At 41.9% G+C, this 23526-nt stretch overlaps 2 protein-coding genes across 6 annotated transcripts in view; one reads left to right on the forward strand and one right to left on the reverse strand.

The window, feature by feature from the left end:
- On the reverse strand, positions 1–10030 carry eri2 (ERI1 exoribonuclease family member 2). 2 transcript variants are annotated; one of them, XM_017687366.2, is made up of 10 exons: positions 9771–10030; positions 9262–9365; positions 8260–8324; positions 7538–7618; positions 5942–6069; positions 5521–5674; positions 4287–4387; positions 3924–4005; positions 2914–3002; positions 1–2328 (listed from the first exon to the last, which is right to left on the reverse strand). In XM_017687366.2, the coding sequence occupies exons 2-10, from the start codon at positions 9282–9284 to the stop codon at positions 1075–1077; spliced, it is 1977 nt and encodes a 658-aa protein (XP_017542855.2). In that variant the 5' UTR covers positions 9285–9365; positions 9771–10030; the 3' UTR covers positions 1–1074. The 2 variants fall into 2 exon arrangements, with proteins under 2 accessions (XP_017542855.2, XP_017542854.2); XM_017687365.2 differs by lacking the exon at positions 9771–10030 and adding an exon at positions 9598–9750.
- Positions 9469–23526, forward strand: part of rexo5 (RNA exonuclease 5) — a 25890-nt gene continuing 11832 nt past the window's right edge. For 2 of the 4 annotated variants that reach the window (XM_037543400.1, XM_037543403.1), the window contains exons 1-11: positions 9469–9526; positions 10601–10731; positions 10821–10954; positions 13673–13799; positions 14182–14293; positions 17246–17356; positions 18152–18240; positions 19881–19996; positions 22263–22401; positions 22948–23042; positions 23410–23512. In XM_037543400.1, coding sequence (XP_037399297.1) covers positions 10621–10731; positions 10821–10954; positions 13673–13799; positions 14182–14293; positions 17246–17356; positions 18152–18240; positions 19881–19996; positions 22263–22401; positions 22948–23042; positions 23410–23512 — 1137 coding nt within the window. In that variant the 5' untranslated portion in view covers positions 9469–9526; positions 10601–10620. The remainder of the gene's footprint in view (positions 9527–10600; positions 10732–10820; positions 10955–13672; positions 13800–14181; positions 14294–17245; positions 17357–18151; positions 18241–19880; positions 19997–22262; positions 22402–22947; positions 23043–23409; positions 23513–23526) is intronic. The other 2 variants (XM_037543402.1, XM_037543401.1) reach the window with 2 other exon arrangements.

A 23526-nucleotide genomic window follows, 5' to 3' on the forward strand; every position in this document is an offset into this window, starting at 1 on the left:
TACTGGTAATCAATCTTTATTTATTTCAGTATAAACACGTTTATGCAAAACGTCCCTACAGCAACAAATGACCTAAAATCACACGTTAGCCAAATAGCTCCCAGGAAAATGTGTGAAAACCTAATTTCATTAATAAAAAATAGACTTGCCTTACAGTGAGTAGTTACAATATCGCTAGTAGGCCAACAAAACGTCTCCGAACCAAACACAGAACCGGCCTTAAACCAGCGCGTTAATCAGAACCGAGCTGAACGCAGGGGCGGCCTGGACTGAGCCTGGACTGTTCTACAGCCCTTCCTTATAGCTTCATCCTGAAGCTGACGAGACTTTTATTTTGACACTTCGCCTAAATCGCGCTCCAGCAGCAACTGCCGCTCATTTGACGGGGCGGCGAGAGGGACATTGCGAGAGCACGTGGGATCAGGACTTCTCCACTGAAGGTTTAAGGCGTTAAGAGAAAGCCCGAGTTACGAGATATAAAGAGGTTTTAATTCCACAGCAAAAACCACGAACTGAAAACACCGAGCATCTCATTTAAGGCCCTCACTATTAGTTTATCTTACTGCAGGAATATGAAGTATGAATGGGAAATGAAAACACAAGAATTCCAAAAAAAAGGAAAAGTTTCAGGAAAACTCAGTTTAACACTAAACAGGTCACAGCTTCATTACACCTCCACACTGCTCACGGTCTCGAAATGATAAACATCAAGCGTCCTGTATATTCCACCTTCCCTCCGCCGCCCGGCGGTCCTGCTGATCTAACACTCCTCCAGGGATCATCGGAAAGGCCGTCGGACCCGGTCAGAGTGAACGAAGGGCTGGGGGTCCACTCGCTCTAATAAAGCCCACTGCTTTCATTTCTAACGGGTTATTATATCTGGCATTGTGTCTGTCTGCCCTGCGATGGACTGGCGACCTGTCCAGGGCGTTCCTGCCTTCCGCCCGCTGACCGCTGGGATGGGCTCCAGCACCCCCCCACAACCCTGAGGGAGAGGCGGCTTCGAGGGTGGATGGGTGGGTGGATGGATGGATGGATGGATGGATGGATATTATATCTGGCAGCCGGAGCACGTCAGCGGAAGTTTCTGGAAGCCGGAGTTTTGACGCCGAAGCCGATGCTCTGTTTCATGGAGCAGTTGATCACGGCCGACTCCCACTTAAAGAAGCCACACCCGCCGTGGTGGGCGGGGCCTGAGCTGCCACTCCTCCTCACCGGGCAGGTGAAGAAGGCCCGTCCATGGTTCGGGCCGCCGTTACACACCGTGAGGCGCTTCGCTCTCCGCCCGCATGCACACAGAGGAGACGTGACCTTCGAGACCTTCGAGACCTTACATACTGCACTGTTTACACTGTCAGACAGACGCCTACAGGTGGAAGAGGACACACCTGATTGGTTAACAGACCGAGAGGTGAGAGCTGATTGGTTGAAGGAGATGGAGGATAGTTTTGACTGGTTGGTGGTGCAGAAGGAAACTGCTGATTGGTTAACAGAGATAGATGAGAGAGCGGATTGGTTGAAAGAGGACAGTTTCCTTTGATTAGTGGAGCAGGTGGAGACTGCTGATTGGTTGGTGGAGATTGAGGGTAGAACTGATTGGTCGACTGAACAGGATGAGCGTTTTGATTGGTTGGTGGAGCAGGAAAGCCGAGCTGATTGGTTTACATGTAAAAGAACTGGGTGAGGAACTCTGAATGAGCCTCCCCTTGATCCTGTAGACGAGGTGTGATCTGATTGGTCTGTGTAGATGCTGAAAGGCATGCTGGGAGTTGTAGTCGTGGAGTGTCGTCCTGGTCGAGCGGGCGATCTGAATGGATCTGTGAGTGGAAGAAGAGTAGCGGAGGCAGAGGTTGATGTGGAGGGGCGGGGCTTAGAGAGGTGTGGTTTAAACGGGTGTGGCCTTGAGCTCAATGGAAGGTTAGCTGTTTTGTCGTTTTCATCCAAACCAACCCATTCCTCGTCCTCCAACAGCACGTCGTCATAGGAACCAGACTCTCCAGCCTCCGTTACTATCTCACCGTCTGACCAATTAGAATCAACAGTCTCAGGGTCAAAGGTCACGTGTGAGGTTGAGCTGTGTGTGGGGTTTTGCAGGGTCGTGTGCAGCCGGGGTGTGTTGACACACACTGGAGTGACGAGGGAGGAGAGGACGGTGCGAGTGGACACCAGACTCTGGACGCCAACACTGGTGGGTGGGTTCGGGTTCCCGGGTGAGCTCCTGTTGCTATGGTTTCCAGAGTTTGATGATGGCTGGTTCTCTCCTACAGGTGAGTGCGAGTTACTCCGAGCCTCGTGATGGACAAACAGTGGCCTGGACTTCAGCGGAGCCTGAACGAGAAACATGTAGATTTATAGCAAAATCTAAACAATAAAAATAAAATTAGAGTGCTGGTGATGGGAACCAGGCGTCGCCATGACTACAACACAGATATAGACACTTTATTTACCATCCAGAACCACCAGAGAACCCACACGAGTCTTCTGAGCTTATATGGAATGTTGATGATGGAAAACAGTGGAAAATCTGGAATAATGAGTTTTCTTTGGGGACTATTTTACCGCACAGCGCCCTGCATGTCTCCCTCCACCATGAATGGAGTTGAAGTTCTCTAAACTCTCATAAAACAGCGTCTCAGTCATCAGGCAGTGAATTCAGAACCAGTTCATGTAGGAACTTTCTATGAGGAGCTTTTAGAGGGAGACGTCTGGTTCCCATCACCACCACTGTGAGCAGCTCTGACTGTTAGTTTATCTAGAACCACACCAAACCGCTCTGAGCAACTCTGGTTAATTTCCTGATCTCTTTGATTAAAGCTGCTGGGTCTACAATCACCTGTACAGGTCTCTGGGGGATGGAAGAGGACCTGAAGGAGACCCGTGGAGGAGGACAGGACCTGAAGGAGACCCACTCACCCTGCTCAGAGATTTGGTAACTTTCAGCACACAGCCATCCGTCATCATCCGCCAGGCCAGACGAGCCGTGTTCCGAGCATCATCCAGACCTACAGACAGACAAGGTTTGTTGGTCCTTACATCGGGCCATTACTATTGATATATTATTAACATTATTATTATTATTATTATTATTATTATTATTATTAGGCTAAACAGGTAACAGACATGAAAACTCCTGAACAGCAGAAAAAGGTTCAGAAACTAATCAAATTAATGTGGAATTACTTGATTAAATTCTACAATGACAAGACCTGTCCATTTAAAGGTGGGCAACATGATATTTTATCATGATGATGTTTTTTGAGCTAATTGTGTATATTGTCTGTACTTAGAAAACACTCACCCTACTGTATGCTTAATTACAGACAGCATCATTAGTTCTGCTTAAATAAACTTAGTTCAGAGTATTATGTATAAGCTTGAAAAAAATTGTTGTATTGAAAAAACGTTTAATGTACGTATCACGTCAGTGATATGATATTTGTGCCAGGTTGCCCATGTCATGACCACATATTGCACTGAGTATTTTGGTTGATTAAAAAAAAAATCCTTGCTTACAATTCCAAGGTCAAAAGGTCAAAGTGTATGAAATTTGGCTGACATCTCCTTTTGAGACTCCACAAATATTAAAAATAGAAGTGTTTTTTTTTTTTAATCTAAAAGCTACCCATCATTTGTGTTCTATTGGCTCCGTAACGGCATGTAGTGCTTGGACCCCTTGTGATTGCCACTTGGTGTAATTTGTAGACAATAAACTCTCACAGTGACTACTGTAAAGGCAAAATAGCCTAATTATTATTATTATAATTCTGTAGTTTTATTAATTAACTGGTTTCATGATTAGTAATTTCATAATGTTGATAAATTGTGTTATACAGTTTGTTCAAGTTATTAATGTGACAATGTGAAATACTGTTATTAGTTCCTGGTGCTGAGCTACAGGAGTTTTAAATTTACTGTGTTTGTACCCGAGTGTTCTCTGCCACTGAACTGTATTCCCAGGTCCTGCAGAGCTCCGTTCAGACCTTTAGGTTTGCGGCTGTAGAACGCCTGAGGGGAGAAACATCAGCTGTTTCTATGACAGCAACCTCATTTACACCATCAATACAATACAATAAAGGTGCTATTAAACTATTCAACAGGCGTAATACAGTTCAATTATGAGAGACAACACTAGTAGCTTCTTACGGCTTTTGAACAAAGTTAATAAATTAGATTTTCCCATCATGGACATGTTACCATGGTTACTCAATTAACCTAGAGTTTGTACAGGCCCCTGGTTACGTAAAGGTTAAATAAAGGTGAAACAAACAAACAACAAAAAGTCTCACCTTGTAAGTGGCTCTAAGGTCTATCCAGCTGTTCAGGACTTCAGGTTTAGTGATCTGTTTCCGTTTACATTCATAAGGCAAGCACACTCCCAAATCCCAATCTGGATTAAAACAACAGTACATGCAGTGAAATCTAATGTGGATTAAACAAACAAATACACTTAAAATCCCAAAAGGAAATAACAACAAATCCAATCAAAATGCCCAATCTGGATTAAACCAACAGCAAACACAGTCGAACCTCCGGATCTGGATTAAACCAACAGCAAACACAGTCGAACCTCCGGATCTGGATTAAACCAACAGCAAACACTGTCAAACCTCCGGATCTGGATTAAACCAACAGCAAACACAGTCGAACCTCCGGATCTGGATTAAACCAACAGCAAACACAGTCGAACCTCCGGATCTGGATTAAACCAACAGCAAACACAGTCGAACCTGTCGATCTGGATTAAACCAACAGCAAACACAGTCGAACCTCCGGATCTGGATTAAACCAACAGCAAACACAGTCGAACCTCCGGATCTGGATTAAACCAACAGCAAACACAGTCGAACCTGTCGATCTGGATTAAACCAACAGCAAACGCAGTCAAACCTGTCGATCTGGATTAAACCAACAGCAAACGCAGTCGAACCTGTCGATCTGGATTAAACCAACAGCAAACACAGTCGAACCTCCGGATCTGGATTAAACCAACAGCAAACACAGTCGAACCTCCGGATCTGGATTAAACCAACAGCAAACACAGTCGAACCTGTCGATCTGGATTAAACCAACAGCAAACACAGTCGAACCTCCGGATCTGGATTAAACCAACAGCAAACACAGTCGAACCTCCGGATCTGGATTAAACCAACAGCAAACACAGTCGAACCTGTCGATCTGGATTAAACCAACAGCAAACGCAGTCGAACCTGTCGATCTGGATTAAACCAACAGCAAACACAGTCGAACCTCCGGATCTGGATTAAACCAACAGCAAACACAGTCGAACCTCCGGATCTGGATTAAACCAACAGCAAACACAGTCGAACCTCCGGATCTGGATTAAACCAACAGCAAACACAGTCGAACCTCCGGATCTGGATTAAACCAACAGCAAACACAGTCGAACCTCCGGATCTGGATTAAAACAGGAAACACACTCAATTTCTAAAGAGGATGCCTAGAGAAAAAAAAGAGCTGAACGCTGCAGTGAAGTAAAGGTGTGTGTTTGGTTCGGCTCACCTGACCAGGTGAGGAAGGTGCACAGGTGTCCGGAGGCCGGTGTGTTCCTGCCGTCAGTCCCGCACACCACACCTTTCTCCTGCTGCAGAGTGTGAAGCCAGCGGGCAAACCTGGACAAGCAGATCCGCAGAGGAAGCCCCGCCTCCACCTGTTTCTGTGGACCAATCACATGCACTTGAGGATGGATGGCTGTGTACACCTTAATCTAAATTTTAGCACCAACAAGCAACCATATGTACACCAGTTAGCATTAAAGCAACTGCCTCATAGCCTGTGGAGGCGTTCAGTATCTCTAATAGACTTGATTATATGGCTTCTTATACTGTTAATCTCTAAAAATGGACTGAAGCGCAGACAAAGCTCAGCCTGCAGAGCAGCTGCTACTACATTTCGCCGTTTTAAATCAGCGTTGAGTGTTTACCTGAGTGATTCCGGTGAGTTCTGTGCAGAATTCAGACAGAACCGGATGTTCCTGAGGCTGAACGTACGAGTGGAACTCCGACTCGAACTCTCCGTTAGACGTGTTCAACAACACAGCCGGAAACTCAACTGCAGCCGAAGGACAGAGGAGATTAACACACAGTTCCATCAAAGACACTAATAAACAGCCACTAACACACAAACAAACAGCCACTAGCACGGTTTTAGATTTTTAAAAACTGGACAGTTGTGAAAGTCAACATCGACTAATTGCTGACGTCATAAATAGCCACAGGAGAAGGGAATGCTTTGCAACAAATGACTTTCAAAATTCACGATGAAGCCAAACTCCATAGAATAGTAGGCCGTGATGTACCCTTTCCAATGAGCCCTGGATTGCATTGGTGGCCTTCAGGAAACCAAAGATAAGAACCCGGAATCGTACAAATTTGTATCCGACTTGGGCGCACCCTAGGTGGCCTTGCTGAGACGCTCACCCGCGGTGGAAGTCCTGACAGCCAGAGCCGTAACTTGGTGAAAATAAGAGTAACCAACTTCAAACTTTAGATGATTACAGGTGCTAGGCTCCCTCTCCAACCACACATGACTTTTTGATTGTAATCCTTGGGAAACCAGAGTTAATGTAACATTCAATATCTGATCTTTGAATCCCTGTAGATGGGTGAAGGAATGGTGGAATGAAGACAACTTCCACAGATCAGTAGAGCATGACTCACCCTTTCCAAAGAGTCCTGGATGACATTGCTAACCTTTGGGAGGCCAGAGATACGGATCCTAAATTTAATCCCGGTATCAGTGGCTCGTCAAAATCAACCTTAAAAGCGTCACTGCCAAACAGTAAAGTCAACAAGTTTGTGCCACACCAAGTAGAAAGTAGTGATGAACCATCTCCATGTTGTCTTAGACTGCTGTACTTTGTAGATCCTACAAGGAAGTTATTTCATTTTGCCAAAGAGCACAACCAGGAATACCCAGTCAGTCCTAGGATTTTAACCCATGATCTTCTGATTGTATATTCTGATGCCTGACAAAAATCCTAGAACCACCTGGGATACCATACAAAATGAACAGCAACACTCAAATAAACAGCTTGCACACCATAACAACCAACTAAAACCACTGAGCAATCACATGGGATACCATAGCTGATGGTTAGCAACACCATAACAGCCACCTGGTATAACAGTGCAACCACCTAGCAACAATGTAGCAACCCCCTGGGATACCATAGTAACCTGTTAGCAACAACTTATAGTCAAAACCAAAGTAACCGCCTGGCAACACCGTAACAACCACCTGGGTTGCTTAAGCTAAACAATCACTCTGAATTTTTTTTCATGAAACACGGTAAAGTCCAATAGTGTGTTAGCACAAAGGTAAAACTATCACACATGACCAGAGCAACAGAAACATCTGAAGCTCGTAAAAGACATGTACGTATCACATGTATCAGTTTTACAGCTGTTTAATGGTCCTAACAACTAACCGGAACACTGCTTTTAGACTACAGCTATCTGTTTATGCAGAATGACAATACATACAGGTTGAGATGAATTGAAGTGAGAGATGTTCTTACTGATTTCTTGTCCGTAGTTGTTTTTTTGCCTCCAACATGTAGATTCAAAATCAATAACAATCAGATGGGAGAACAGCTGTCCTGTATAAACACAACATGAAAAGTCTAATAACGTTATAAGTAACTAGAGCTACGTTAGTGTTAACTAGGACTGCCACTATGTAATCCAGCAATTATTTTCAAGATTATACAAGCAATTATGCAAAGTATATGCACATTTAATAAAACCACACTTTTAATTTTACTCCATATACACAGTTTCTAACTACAAACATGCATTTGTAAATGAGATCCTGCTGGTGTGGGTCTCCTCCCTTTCAGTAATGCACACTAGGGCGAACTGAGGGCTAGTAGCTCCCCCTTGTGGAGAATTTACAGACTGCTGAACACGACTTTATAATGACATGCGGATTCCTGTTTGTCATACAACTTGCAAAGTAATTACTAAGCTGATTCAACGAGGAGATTAGCTTCTAGGAATTAATCTGTGTCTGGGACACTCGTACTGTAAGTACATTAAAAACAAACAGATACTACTATTACTACCAGTAATAAAGACAATGATGCTGGAGCCATTTTCATACATGGAATGGTCCTTTACAATGAAGTAATGTGAAACTGGCCAAAAGTGACTTTATTTTTACACCAATTTTGTTGTCTGAATTAAAAAAAAAAAAAAAAAAAAAAGAGCAACGTCAGACAAAAGTAAACTGTGTCCTTACTTGGACCGGTTTGCTTCTTCTGACCGCTGGAGGACTGGCTGCGTTGTCTTATTAGACCAAGCTCTCTGTGATAAAAACAGATAAACAAACAGATCAATATGCAAACAGATCAATACGCAAACAGATCAATACGCAAACAGATCAATACGCAAACAGATCAATAATAAACAGACAGATCAATACACAAAACAAACAGATCAATACACAACAAACAGATCAATACACAACAAACAGATCAATACCAAACAGATCAATAACAAACAGACACACAGATTTCACTGAAGATGATCCTCAGAAACAGGTATGGTGATTTGTCAGTTGCTTATTATTAATTTTAAAGGGGAGCTCCACTAATTTCCCAAAATGTCTATATTACTAAGTGGTTAAGATGTAAACAGAGCGGTTCTGAGTGGTTCGGTGTGGTTCTAGATAATCTTGCCGAGTCAGATCTGTTCACAGTGGTGGTGATGGGAACCAGACGTCCCTCTAAAAGCTCCTCACAGTGGGGGTGATGGGAACCAGATGTCCCTCTAAAAGCTCCTCACAGTGGAGGTGATGGGAACCAGACGTCCCTCTAAAAGTTCCTCACTGGTTCTGAATTCACTGCCTGATGACTGAGACGCTGTTTTATGAGAGTTTAGAGAACTTCAACTCCATTCATGGTGGAGGGAGACATGCAGGGCGCTGTGCGGCAAAATAGTCCCCAAAGAAAACTCATTATTCCAGATTTTCCACTATTTTCCATCATCAACATTCCATATAAACTCAGAAAACTCGTGTAGGTTCTCTGGTGGTTCTGGATGGTAAATAAAGTGTCTATATCTGTGTTGTAGTCATGGCGACGCCTGGTTCCCATCACCACCACTGTAAAGACACCAAACCCCCCGAATCTTTCTGTTTACACCCCACACCCTGGATTATGGATTATCATGGCTGTAAATGAACAGTAAAGGCCCAGATTAGGATCATCTGAGCGTTAAGTGCAGTAAACAGCGACGGTACCTGGCCAGCTTCTTTGTTGACATGTTTCAGAGATTAAAACTCATCTGAGTTTCGCAGCGTTCGCCTCTGATCTCGCTGGGAGATCTTTCTAAGCCAGCCCTGCGCTAAAACAGGAGAGAAATGTTAAATACACGCTTTTTTCATCTATTTTCACCAATTTTGATCCAAACTTTTCAAACGCCCAGTTCCCCGCCTCCTCTCGGCGCTCTCCCGGTCGAGTCTGCAGGGCTGATAATCGATCCAGAGCAGCAGATCGATTACTCGGGTAAGGTTTATTTTTTCCACTTTTCGCTACTTTTCCGCCGATTTTCGCCCCAGAATGAGGAGCATATTTACCGCGGGGTTACAGACAGCGCGCCACAGCCCCGCGGCGCAGGTTTATTCAGTGACAGGAGCTCCTTTAGCGACACTTAGCCGCGTAGCTGCGAGCAGAGCCGCAGCATGGCTCCCGCTGTGGGGTCACTAATCCAGAACCTTCTGACCAAAACACTGAATTATAATCCATTTACCCACTGCCCGCCCAAACGCGAGGGGTCTGCTGATGCGTCTGCTGCCAAATAACAGATTTAACACCACGAGTCTCTATAATGCTCATAGTTTTCTGTGGTAAAGCTAAATAAAACACTGAGGTAAAAATATCCGCGCGTGTTACTTTTAAAGGAAATCAACCAAAATCCCGGAATAATTCAGTCTTCAGGACGTAAACAGAGTCATTCGGAGCGGTTTGGTGTGGTTCTAGATAAACTAACAGTCAGAGCTGTTCACAGTGGTGGTGATGGGAACCAGACGTCCCCCTCTAAAAGCTCCTCACAGTGGTGGTGATGGGAACCAGACGTCCCTCTAAAAGCTCCTACAGAAAGTTCCTACATGAGCTGGTTCTGAATTCACTGCCTGATGACTGAGACGCTGTTTTATGAGAGTTTAGAGAACTTCAACTCCATTCATGGTGGAGGGAGACATGCAGGGCGCTGTGCGGCAAAATAGTCCCCAAAGAAAACTCAGTATTCCAGGTTTTCCACTGTTTTCCATCATCAACATTCCATATAAGCTCAGAAGACTCGTGTAGGTTCTCTGGTGGTTCTGGATGGTAAATAAAGTGTCTATATCTGTGTTGTAGTCATGGCAACGCCTGGTTTCCATCACCACCACTGTAAAGACGCCTGAACCGTTTCACACCAAACCCTCTGAACCTCTAATTTCACCTCACACCCTGAGTTATGTGGGCATTTTGATACATTGGTAGCACTGCCCTTTAATCCCTCCAACCCTTTGGGTTCTCATGCTGTACGTTCCTCAGTGTTCTCCTTGCTAACCTGGACTGTGTGTAAACCACATGCAGGGCTGAAGGGTTAGTCCATCATGTCTGTGGAGGTGAGCGGTAAAAGAAAGCTGGAAGACTCTCCAGAGGATGGCAGAGCTCAGAAGAGGGCAAAGACCAGCGAGGAACTGCAGGAGAACCACGTGGCAGAGGTACATATGGACCTACTGCCACCATCCTGGACTATATACTAAAAACTACAGGCGTCAGTTCTCATGTGTGCCTGTTTCTCCTCAAACAGCAGCAGCTGCCACCACGTAGGCCGTGCATCACTCGTCCACTCGAGCAGCTGCGTGAGTCCATCGGGGTGGAGGACGTGTGGAGGCTGGTGCAGTACACCCTGCTGAGGAGAAGCTACGGAGGAAAAAAACCAAGGTAAACACACACACACACACACTTCCATAGTAAACACAAACAATAACACCCCGTCGTTTCTTTCTTATATTTGTGTAAGTTTATTTAAATGTGACACTTTATTTCTGATGTTTTTCTTAGAGCGTTTTCTGGGTCTTTGTCGTTCTGTAGTGTCAGTCTGTGAAGCAGTTTGTATCACATTTGATTGTACTGAGGACAGTCGTGATGATATACTGTTTTATCCTGTATAATATAAAGTATTAATTTGGTCATAACTCTTGTACCATACGAACCTGAATACGGTGATGTGATATACATTTTTGGCCATACCACCAACTACCGATGAAAGGAAGTGTGCAGTATGAATACAATTTGATTGGTTGGTTGAGGCAGTAAAATAACAGCTGGAATCATCTACCTGAATAATAAGTTACTGCAATAATAATACTAACGTATTTTAAATTATTAAAAAAGTAAACGATTATTATCAAGTTATTGTTACTATTATTATCATCCAGGTTCTGGAATGTTCTGAATCAGAAAAATCAGTTACTGTGGTAACTGAGCTCTGGAATTATCTCCATCGGTAATCAGTTACTATGGTAACAAAGCTCTGGAATTATCTCCATCAGTAATCAGTTACTATGGTAACAGAGCTCTGGAATTATCTCCATCGGTAATCAGTTACTATGGTAACAGAGCTCTGGAATTATCTCCATCGGTAATCAGTTACTATGGTAACAGAGCTCTGGAATTATCTCCATCAGTAATCAGTTACTATGGTAACAGAGCTCTGGAATTATCTCCATCAGTAATCAGTTACTATGGTAACAGAGCTCTGGAATTATCTCCATTGGTAATCAGTTACTATGGTAACAGAGCTCTGGAATTATCTCCATTGGTAATCAGTTACTATGGTAACAGAGCTCTGGAATTATCTCCATCGGTAATCAGTTACTATGGTAACAGAGCTCTGGAATTATCTCCATCGGTAATCAGTTACTATGGTAACAGAGCTCTGGAATTATCTCCATCGGTAATCAGTTACTATGGTAACAGAGCTCTGGAATTATCTCCATCGGTAATCAGTTACTATGGTAACAGAGCTCTGAAATTATCTCCATCGGTAATCAGTTACTATGGTAACAGAGCTCTGGAATTATCTCCATCGGTAATCAGTTACTATGGTAACAGAGCTCTGGAATTATCTCCATCGGTAATCAGTTACTATGGTAACAGAGCTCTGGAATTATCTCCATCGGTAGTCAGTTACTATGGTAACAGAGCTCTGGAATTATCTCCATCGGTAGTCAGTTACTATGGTAACAGAGCTCTGGAATTATCTCCATCAGTAATCAGTTACTACAGCCACAGAGTTCTGGATTAATCTACATGAATACAGAATGAGTGGCTATGGTAACCATGTTCTAGGATTCTTTGCCTTAATGATCAGTTACTGTGGTAACCAATCTCTGGAGTTTTCATCCTGACTAATCAGTTACTATGATAGCGTAACTCTGGAATTCTCTACCTGAAGAACTGGTTACAGTAACCAAGGTCTGGAATTCTTTACAGAAATAATCAATTACTACGGTAATGATTTCCTGGAATTCTATACTTTAATACTAATGAGCCTTGACCTCTGTTGCTGGCAGAGGTGTACGAAGTTCACAAACCCTGTACCTGAGTTAAAGTAAAGACCTCCAAGGTAAAATATTCCTCCAGTAAAAGTAGAAGCTCCTCCCTTTAGACCTCCACTTGAGTAAAAGTACTAAAGTATTTCCCTTCAAATGTACTTAAGTATAAAGTAAAAGTACTAAAAGAGTAATTCTGGCTCTGATGTCCTGTTATCATTTTTATAACCAGACTGGCTTCATGAACTCATTTCAGGTGAAAGTCCTCCAGCGTCTCTCTTGGTAAACCAGTCTTTTAATAGAACTTCATTAATTAGTGACGCTGACGTCTATTAAAATGATCAGAAGCACAAAACACTGAAGGTAAACAGTTTCCATCAGGGAGAACCGAGTGGCTCTGAAATCACTTTTTACACACAAGCAAAGTTTCAGTTTCAGATTTATTTACAACTTAGTTCCAAGTTTAAGTTGAATAAAAACTGGCTTTAAACTCAGGATCACAGATGAGCTCCTTTACTATGTTGATCTGTAGGCGTCTGTTCATAAACATAAACCAGCCCAAACTCATTTACTATAAAATGAAATGGTGTTTGTAGAAATTCAGAAAAAAGCCGCGTCAGTCTCGACTGCATATGTGGACATATTTCTATATTGAGCTCTATTTACACAAACTTAGGTTAGTTCATCATTTATGTTGAACAGACTCTCCCAAAGTTTTACGCTGCTGCGCTGACGTTGAACCGCGTGCTGCACTGGGTCGGTATGACCAACAGGTCAAAACCAGCTCTAAACAAAGTGACCGCTGGGCCCTGATTGGTGCTCTGGCTTTCTCAAAATGTAGGAGGAAAAAGTCGGATATTAGACTCTGAAATGTAGTGGAGTGAAAGGAAAAAGTCCAGAACAGAGAAACTTCAGTACAGATACACCAAAAATACTAAAGTACAGAAACTCATTACATTTACTCAGATACTCAGATACTCAGTTACTCAGATACTCAGTTACTGTCCACCACTGGTTGCTGGTGCTATGTAACTAAAGCTAGATTGATTGTTAGATTGAACGATATTTTTAATGATTGACGGATGGTGTTTTTCTCTTTGTCCAGCTGGTGCAGACTCCACGGCCGGCGCAGAGTGGTCAGGGTTAACGTGGCAGTGCTGGAGGGAGTGACGCAGCTCCACTTCTACACACATTACGCTCAGTTCAAGCGGCTGAGGAGAATATACAGCACTGTGAGTGAACCTTTCACACAAACACGAGTCTCCTCTATAATTCACGTTACACCCTGGATTGAATTTCAACACCATTGAAATGAATGAAATTTTAAAGCTCAGCTTTACTCAAACAATCATTTACAGAACTGTCTTTTAAAAAATCAGGCTTCAAAATGCCGTTTTTAACTGTGCAGTATACTTCAGTGGGGGCTCCATTACTAATAGCTACATTAGCCATGTAGCTTCAGTGCTAAAACTTCAGGCACGCCTTTCCGGATCAACTACATTTGGGGTAAAAAGGTTTGAGTTAGATTTTTTAGCGAAACTTTCAGTTTAAACTTAATGAAATGATGATCATATGTTTATTGCATGTTGTTCTGTCATGTCCTCTGTTCCACAGAGATGTACTCTAGCGCCCTCCTCAGGGAACCTGCTGTCTGAGCTCTTCAACAGTGAACTTCCGAACCCTCAGATCCACACTGCGCCGCCTACAGGTCAGCCTGAATATTCAGGTCTGTTTAACAGTGTTAGGTTTTCATAGACTTAGAACATTATAGAGCTTTTTAAATGAAGCAGTAGAAGCCGTATCGCCCCCTACGCTTCCTGTAGTGTATTACAGTCTGTCAGAGCGACTGTGTGGATCATATGAACATTATAGAGCTTTTTAAATGAAACAGTAGAAGCCGTATCGTCCCCTACGCTTCCTGTAGTGTATTACAGTCTGTCAGAGCGACTGTGTGGATCATATGAACATTATAGAGCTGTTTAAATGAAACAGTAGAAGCCGTATCGCCCCCTACGCTTCCTGTAGTGTATTACAGTCTGTCAGAGCGACTGTGTGGATCATATGAACATTATAGAGCTTTTTAAATGAAACAGTAGAAGCCGTATCGCCCCCTACGCTTCCTGTAGTGTATTACAGTCTGTCAGAGCGACTGTGTGGATCATATGAACATTATAGAGCTTTTTAAATGAAACAGTAGAAGCCGTATCGCCCCCTACGCTTCCTGTAGTGTATTACAGTCTGTCAGAGCGACTGTGTGGATCATATGAACATTATAGAGCTTTTTAAATGAAGCAGTAGAAGCCGTATCGCCCCCTACGCTTCCTGTAGTGTATTACAGTCTGTCAGAGCGACTGTGTGGATCATATGAACATTATAGAGCTTTTTAAATGAAACAGTAGAAGCCGTATCGCCCCCTACGCTTCCTGTAGTGTATTACAGTCTGTCAGAGCGACTGTGTGGATCATATGAACATTATAGAGCTTTTTAAATGAAACAGTAGAAGCCGTATCGCCCCCTACGCTTCCTGTAGTGTATTACAGTCTGTCAGAGCGACTGTGTGGATCATATGAACGTTATAGAGCTTTTTAAATGAAACAGTAGAAGCCGTATCGCCCCCTACGCTTCCTGTAGTGTATTACAGTCTGTCAGAGCGACTGTGTGGATCATATGAACATTATAGAGCTTTTTAAATGAAACAGTAGAAGCCGTATCGCCCCCTACGCTTCCTGTAGTGTATTACAGTCTGTCAGAGCGACTGTGTGGATCATATGAACATTATAGAGCTTTTTAAATGAAACAGTAGAAGCCGTATCGCCCCCTACGCTTCCTGTAGTGTATTACAGTCTGTCAGAGCGACTGTGTGGATCATATGAACATTATAGAGCTTTTTAAATGAAGCAGTAGAAGCCGTATCGCCCCCTACGCTTCCTGTAGTGTATTACAGTCTGTCAGAGCGACTGTGTGGATCAAATGAACATTATAGAGCTTTTTAAATGAAACAGTAGAAGCCGTATCGCCCCCTACGCTTCCTGTAGTGTATTACAGTCTGTCAGAGCGACTGTGTGGATCATATGAACATTATAGAGCTTTTTAAATGAAACAGTAGAAGCTGTATCGCCCCCTACGCTTCCTGTAGTGTATTACAGTCTGTCAGAGCGACTGTGTGGATCATATGAACATTATAGAGCTGTTTAAATGAAACAGAAGAAGCCGTATCGCCCCCTACGCTTCCTGTAGTGTATTACAGTCTGTCAGAGCGACTGTGTGGATCATATGAACATTATAGAGCTTTTTAAATGAAACAGTAGAAGCCGTATCGCCCCCTACGCTTCCTGTAGTGTATTACAGTCTGTCAGAGCGACTGTGTGGATCATATGAACGTTATAGAGCTTTTTAAATGAAACAGTAGAAGCCGTATCGCCCCCTACGCTTCCTGTAGTGTATTACAGTCTGTCAGAGCGACTGTGTGGATCATATGAACATTATAGAGCTTTTTAAATGAAACAGTAGAAGCCGTATCGCCCCCTACGCTTCCTGTAGTGTATTACAGTCTGTCAGAGCGACTGTGTGGATCATATGAACATTATAGAGCTTTTTAAATGAAACAGTAGAAGCCGTATCGCCCCCTACGCTTCCTGTAGTGTATTACAGTCTGTCAGAGCGACTGTGTGGATCATATGAACATTATAGAGCTTTTTAAATGAAACAGTAGAAGCCGTATCGCCCCCTACGCTTCCTGTAGTGTATTAGAGTCTGTCAGAGCGACTGTGTGGATCATATGAACATTATAGAGCTTTTTAAATGAAACAGTAGAAGCCGTATCGCCCCCTATGCTTCCTGTAGTGTATTACAGTCTGTCAGAGCGACTGTGTGGATCATATGAACATTATAGAGCTTTTTAAATGAAACAGTAGAAGCCGTATCGCCCCCTACGCTTCCTGTAGTGTATTACAGTCTGTCAGAGCGACTGTGTGGATCATATGAACATTATCGCGCTTTTTAAATGAAACAGTAGAAGCCGTATCGCCCCCTACGCTTCCTGTAGTGTATTACAGTCTGTCAGAGTGACTGTGTGGATCATATGAACATTATAGAGCTTTTTAAATGAAACAGTAGAAGCCGTATCGCCCCCTACTCTTCCTGTAGTGTATTACAGTCTGTCAGAGCGACTGTGTGGATCATATGAACATTATAGAGCTTTTTAAATGAAACAGTAGAAGCCGTATCGCCCCCTACGCTTCCTGTAGTGTATTACAGTCTGTCAGAGCGACTGTGTGGATCATATGAACATTATAGAGCTTTTTAAATGAAACAGTAGAAGCCGTATCGCCCCCTACGCTTCCTGTAGTGTATTACAGTCTGTCAGAGCGACTGTGTGGATCATATGAACATTATAGAGCTTTTTAAATGAAACAGTAGAAGCCGTATCGCCCCCTACGCTTCCTGTAGTGTATTACAGTCTGTCAGAGCGACTGTGTGGATCATATGAACATTATAGAGCTTTTTAAATGAAACAGTAGAAGCCGTATCGCCCCCTACGCTTCCTGTAGTGTATTACAGTCTGTCAGAGCGACTGTGTGGATCATATGAACATTATCGAGAGTTATACCTTATGTCTACACTTATGAAAGACATTTATTAGTCTCTTTAATTTCTTTATATTAATGTTTGTGTGCAGTGGATGTGTTGTGTCACCCAGTGCTGCGGCGGTTTGGCCTGAAGAAGAAAGGAATGACCAGCTACCTGCTGACGGAGGAGGAAATGATCAAAAAAAGCTTTCCAGTCAAAGGTGAGAGAGAGATAGAGAGAGACAGAGAGAGAGATAGATAGAGACTATAACTAGAGTTTATATTCCCTATTTAAGAACTTCATAGACTTTGGAGTTCCAAGTGTCATATTCAAGTGCCTTGTTTAGAAATTCACAAAATTTTAGAATTAAAGGTTCCTGTTTAAGAACTCTACAAACTTTAGAATTTCAGGTTTTTACTTAAAAACCTCACTAACTTTAGAATTTCTGCTTCTTACTTGGAAACTTTATTAACTTTAGACTTTCACGTTCTTATTTAGGAACTTCACTAACTTTAGAATTTTGGGTTCTTACTTAGGAACCACTTTTTTTTTAGAATTTCATGTTCTTACTAAAGAATTTCACTACCTTTAGAATTTCAGATTCATAGGATTTTCACTAACTTTAGAATTTTGGTTTCTTACTAAGGTACTTCACTAACTTCCACTAACTAGCACTTTGGGTTCTTATTTAGGAACCACTAACTGTAGAATTTTGAGGTCCTGTTTTAGAACTCTTCACACTATATATTTTCAGGATAAGAACCTTACAAACCTCAGAATTTTTACATTACAAACTTAAAACTTCACTAATTTTAGACTTTTCAAGGTCCAAACTTAAGAACTTCGCTACTTCTATAGTTCTTACTGTTCACTAATATTTGAGGATTATTGATTTGGCAGCTGTAGTAGAGTCCAGTTTCAGATGCAGGTCTGTTTACGTAGGTGTATCTCTGTGTGTGAGATGTGTGAGACTCTTCAGCACTCAGTATAACTCTGTTCCCATAATGCCTTGCAGGTTTGCAGGGCTGTGAAGCATTTGTGTGCACTCAGGCTGATGGTTATGTGACTGACAGCAGCCCCCTGTTTGGTCTGGACTGCGAGATGGTGAGTCAGTTCCAGGCTACAGTACCCATAATGCAGTATCAGTAAAATGCATCTCTAAGCTACTTCAGTGTTTGTATTTTATATTTAATTTTATTATAAATGTAACTTATAATTATTTTTTATATTTGTGACTAGTAGAGGGTTTTTTCTTTCAAATATGCTGTCATTTTTTTTTTATCTCAAGATATTAACATATGTCAAAATTCTGTTGTAATGACATGTTCTAGACAAATTAACAGCACACTTATGACAACAGGTCCATTATTTAGGTTCCGACGCGATCAGGAACCAAATAGCTGAATTATTGTTGTCATGACTTCACAGATAAGGAATAATTTTGCTGTTGCATCCAGTTTATGGCATCTTTCAACATCAAAATATGTCACAGAAATGCCATGAAAATTAGATATTAGAGTGAAAAAACACATTTTGAGAAAATAAGTCATTATTTTGAAATGTTAAGTTTACATTTCAAAAACCTTTAAGAAAATAAGACATTATTTCAAGACAGTAAATCAAAATAAAAAATTCAGAAATATTATATAACAAAATTATTTCAGGAAATAAAAAGGGAATTTCTTACACAGGTCAAGGTCAGAATTTCAACATATTCTACTCTCTTAAAAAAGACGGTTCTTGAAGGGTTCTTTAGTAAAAACATTATTTTTAAACATAGTTTTTTATAGAACTATGAACATTCATCATTTTGTGCTTAAATGGTTCTTTGCATGGTGAAATTGTTCCTCAGATTGATGCAGAATGTGCTGTGTATGGTTCTATAGAGAACTTTTTGAAAATGGTTCTATGTAGCACCAACAACGGTTACTAGCCTGACATCATTTAATAAAAGCAGAACCATGTATCAATCTGAAGAATGGTTTCACCATGCACAGAACTATCTAATGAAATTGGTTCAATATAGAACCAAAAGGGTTCTTCTATTGTTACAGGCTTGACATCATAACAACAGAAGAACCCTTTGTGATGCTATTTGGAACCATTTTCAGAAAGACTCTAAACAGAACCATCTAAAACACACTATTCATCTGTCTGAAGAACCACTTAACTACGCAAAGAAACCTGTAACCATGCAAAGGCCTCTTCGAGTGTTCATGGATCCTAATGAAAACATTTTCTTTACTAAAGAACCCTTCAGGAATCTTTTGTTTAAGTGTGTCCAGAATGATGAACAGAGCTGTAGAAGATTCTGCAAGAACATTGAGAATGAAGTTAATATCCAGAATTGATCAGGTTAGAAAAGTGGTGATCAAATCTAAAGGCAGATAAATCAACAAAACTGTAAATAGATCATTACAGTATGTTATTAACAGTATATAATAATAATTATTATTATTATTACTATCTTTATTATTATTATTATTATTATTATTATGTAAAATACTAAATATGAAACCCCTTGAAATATTGAGTAGAATATTTAAAAGTACATTTTGGTGTTTAGTTTATCAGATTTAATTCTGCTCTGTATATGAATTTGTTATTGTATAGATATATTTATGCTACTTATTAATGAAGAAAGTGGCTCCAAACGCTGGAGCAGTTCTGTTTTAATCTTCTACCAGGCAGAAGCAGCTTTCCGCGGTTAGTAAGGTGTGTGTTGTGTGTGTTGTGTTTTACAGTGTGTGACGCAGGCCGGCACTGAACTGACGCGAGTAGCAGTGGTGGACAGCAGGGGGCGCTGTGTACTGGACCAACTGGTGAAACCATTTAACCCCATCATCAACTACTGCACCAAGTAAATATACACAGAGAAATATGTTCATCTTTACGCTGAGAAAAGATGGTTCTTCATGGGTTCTTTAGTAACTGGAATGGTTCTAAGTAGAACCATGAACGCTCAAAGAAGCATTCCCATTATTAAACGTGAAATGGATTTACAGCGTGTGTTGTATATGATTCTGTTTAGTACCAAAAAGGGTTCTGCTATTGTTGCAAGCTTGACATTGTAACAGCAGAGCTCTTTTTGATGCTGCTTTTCTTAGGTGCATTTTAAAAATGTTCTACATAGAACCATGTCTCCATTCAGTGTGTATTACTGTAGGTTATTGGGTCTGCGCTGCAGTGTGAATTGTGTTTATCCAGTGTGTATTACTGTAGGTTATTGGGTCTGCGCTGCAGTGTGAATTGTGTTTATCCAGTGTGTATTACTGTAGGTTATTGGGTCTGCGCTGCAGTGTGAATTGTGTTTATCCAGTGTGTATTACTGTAGGTTATTGGGTCTGCGCTGCAGTGTGAATTGTGTTCATCCAGTGTGTATTACTGTAGGTTATTGGGTCTGCGCTGCAGTGTGAATTGTGTTCATCCAGTGTGTATTACTGTAGGTTATTGGGTCTGCGCTGCAGTGTGAATTGTGTTTATCCAGTGTGTATTACTGTAGGTTATTGGGTCTGCGCTGCAGTGTGAATTGTGTTTATCCAGTGTGTATTACTGTAGGTTATTGGGTCTGCGCTGCAGTGTGAATTGTGTTTATCCAGTGTGTATTACTGTAGGTTATTGGGTCTGCGCTGCAGTGTGAATTGTGTTTATCCAGTCTGTATTACTGTAGGTTATTGGGTCTGCGCTGCAGTGTGAATTGTGTTTATCCAGTCTGTATTACTGTAGGTTATTGGGTCTGCACTGCAGTGTGAATTGTGTTTATCCAGTGTGTATTACTGTAGGTTATTGGGTCTGCGCTGCAGTGTGAATTGTGTTTATCCAGTGTGTATTACTGTAGGTTATTGGGTCTGCGCTGCAGTGTGAATTGTGTTTATCCAGTGTGTATTACTGTAGGTTATTGGGTCTGCACTGCAGTGTGAATTGTGTTTATCCAGTGTGTATTACTGTAGGTTATTGGGTCTGCGCTGCAGTGTGAATTGTGTTTATCCAGTCTGTATTACTGTAGGTTATTGGGTCTGCGCTGCAGTGTGAATTGTGTTTATCCAGTCTGTATTACTGTAGGTTATTGGGTCTGCGCTGCAGTGTGAATTGTGTTTATCCAGTGTGTATTACTGTAGGTTATTGGGTCTGCGCTGCAGTGTGAATTGTGTTTATCCAGTGTGTATTACTGTAGGTTATTGGGTCTGCGCTGCAGTGTGAATTGTGTTTATCCAGTGTGTATTACTGTAGGTTATTGGGTCTGCGCTGCAGTGTGAATTGTGTTTATCCAGTCTGTATTACTGTAGGTTATTGGGTCTGCGCTGCAGTGTGAATTGTGTTTATCCAGTGTGTATTACTGTAGGTTATTGGGTCTGCACTGCAGTGTGAATTGTGTTCATCCAGTGTGTATTACTGTAGGTTATTGGGTCTGCGCTGCAGTGTGAATTGTGTTCATCCAGTGTGTATTACTGTAGGTTATTGGGTCTGCGCTGCAGTGTGAATTGTGTTTATCCAGTGTGTATTACTGTAGGTTATTGGGTCTGCGCTGCAGTGTGAATTGTGTTCATCCAGTGTGTATTACTGTAGGTTATTGGGTCTGCGCTGCAGTGTGAATTGTGTTTATCCAGTGTGTATTACTGTAGGTTATTGGGTCTGCGCTGCAGTGTGAATTGTGTTTATCCAGTGTGTATTACTGTAGGTTATTGGGTCTGCGCTGCAGTGTGAATTGTGTTTATCCAGTGTGTATTACTGTAGGTTATTGGGTCTGCGCTGCAGTGTGAATTGTGTTCATCCAGTGTGTATTACTGTAGGTTATTGGGTCTGCGCTGCAGTGTGAATTGTGTTCATCCAGTGTGTATTACTGTAGGTTATTGGGTCTGCACTGCAGTGTGAATTGTGTTTATCCAGTGTGTATTACTGTAGGTTATTGGGTCTGCGCTGCAGTGTGAATTGTGTTCATCCAGTGTGTATTACTGTAGGTTATTGGGTCTGCGCTGCAGTGTGAATTGTGTTCATCCAGTGTGTATTACTGTAGGTTATTGGGTCTGCACTGCAGTGTGAATTGTGTTTATCCAGTGTGTATTACTGTAGGTTATTGGGTCTGCGCTGCAGTGTGAATTGTGTTCATCCTGTATGTATTGCTGCAGGTTTTCTGGGATTACCCGTTCCATGCTGCAGGGTGTGAACACTCGTCTGGCGGACGTTCAGGCTAAACTGCTGGATCTCCTGCCGACTGACGCTGTTTTGGTCGGACACTCATTGGAAAACGACCTGCGTGCGCTGAACGTGAGAAAATCAGCTCAGACTGATGATCACAGTGCTAAAGCAGAAACAGAGCTCTGCACATGAGGAGTTTATACCAATACTACAACTATACTACTACTAATAATAGGAAAAATAGTGATGATAGTAATAAAGTCATCATAACAATTTTCATTATTATCATCAATAGTAGTAACAACTGTAACTAGGGCTGGGCAATATGACAACATACACCACTATCATGATAAATTAAATCACAGTACAGTACGCTATGCTTTTCTGACCACCTGCAAGGTTCATTATAAAGAGAGCAACATTAGTCCAGTTTAACTGGATTTAGTGACCAATACTGAACTGTGTTTTGTTTTCATACTCTCGCATTTATTAAAGTATCGTATTATGAGATTTTTGCCTGCGGCGTGTTATCCTGAACTCTGTACTGAATACAGGATGAGATGCAGCTCAGGAAACTATATTTTATTGTAGCCCAGTGTTTGTGTCCAATAGATGTGTCTATATGTTTTTGTTTGCATTTACCTGAAAGAAGAATAAAACTTTGTGTGTTTACAGTTGATTCACCCCCACGTAATCGACACTTCACTGCTCTATCGCAGAGAGTTTGGCCAAAGATTCAAACTGAAGCTTTTAGCCCAGATCATCCTCCAGTAAGTACATCATTGCATGCATGTGTGTGTGTGTGTAGAAGTAGCTGATGTCTTGTGAGCTGGTTTGAAGAGCAAAGATGGTTCCAGATTTCTCCTCCAGCATCACATGGATTCATTAAATTCCATCAGCGGCTCCTGATTTAACGTATTGAAGTATTGATTAGATACAGCAGCTGTGGAGGTACTGAACTTCCTCAGGGAGAGGGCAGGAAACACTGACAGAAGGTCACTGCTTGTTTTGTTAATGTTCTTCATGTTTATTGTATTATTAGTGTTTTTGGGCTGAATGTCTGCAGTTCTGTGGTTAGTGTTCATAAATAATGGACTGCACAGTAATTTAACCGTTTACTCTGTGTGTCTGTGTGAGGAGAGAGATTCAGAGCGAGGAGAGAAGAGGTCATGACCCCTGTGAAGATGCATGCGCTGCTTTGGAACTCGCTCAGTATTTTATCAGCAAGGGGCCGAGACAGGTACAAACTACACT

Source organism: Pygocentrus nattereri, chromosome 12 (assembly GCF_015220715.1).
Source record: "Pygocentrus nattereri isolate fPygNat1 chromosome 12, fPygNat1.pri, whole genome shotgun sequence".
Lineage (NCBI taxonomy): Eukaryota > Metazoa > Chordata > Actinopteri > Characiformes > Serrasalmidae > Pygocentrus > Pygocentrus nattereri.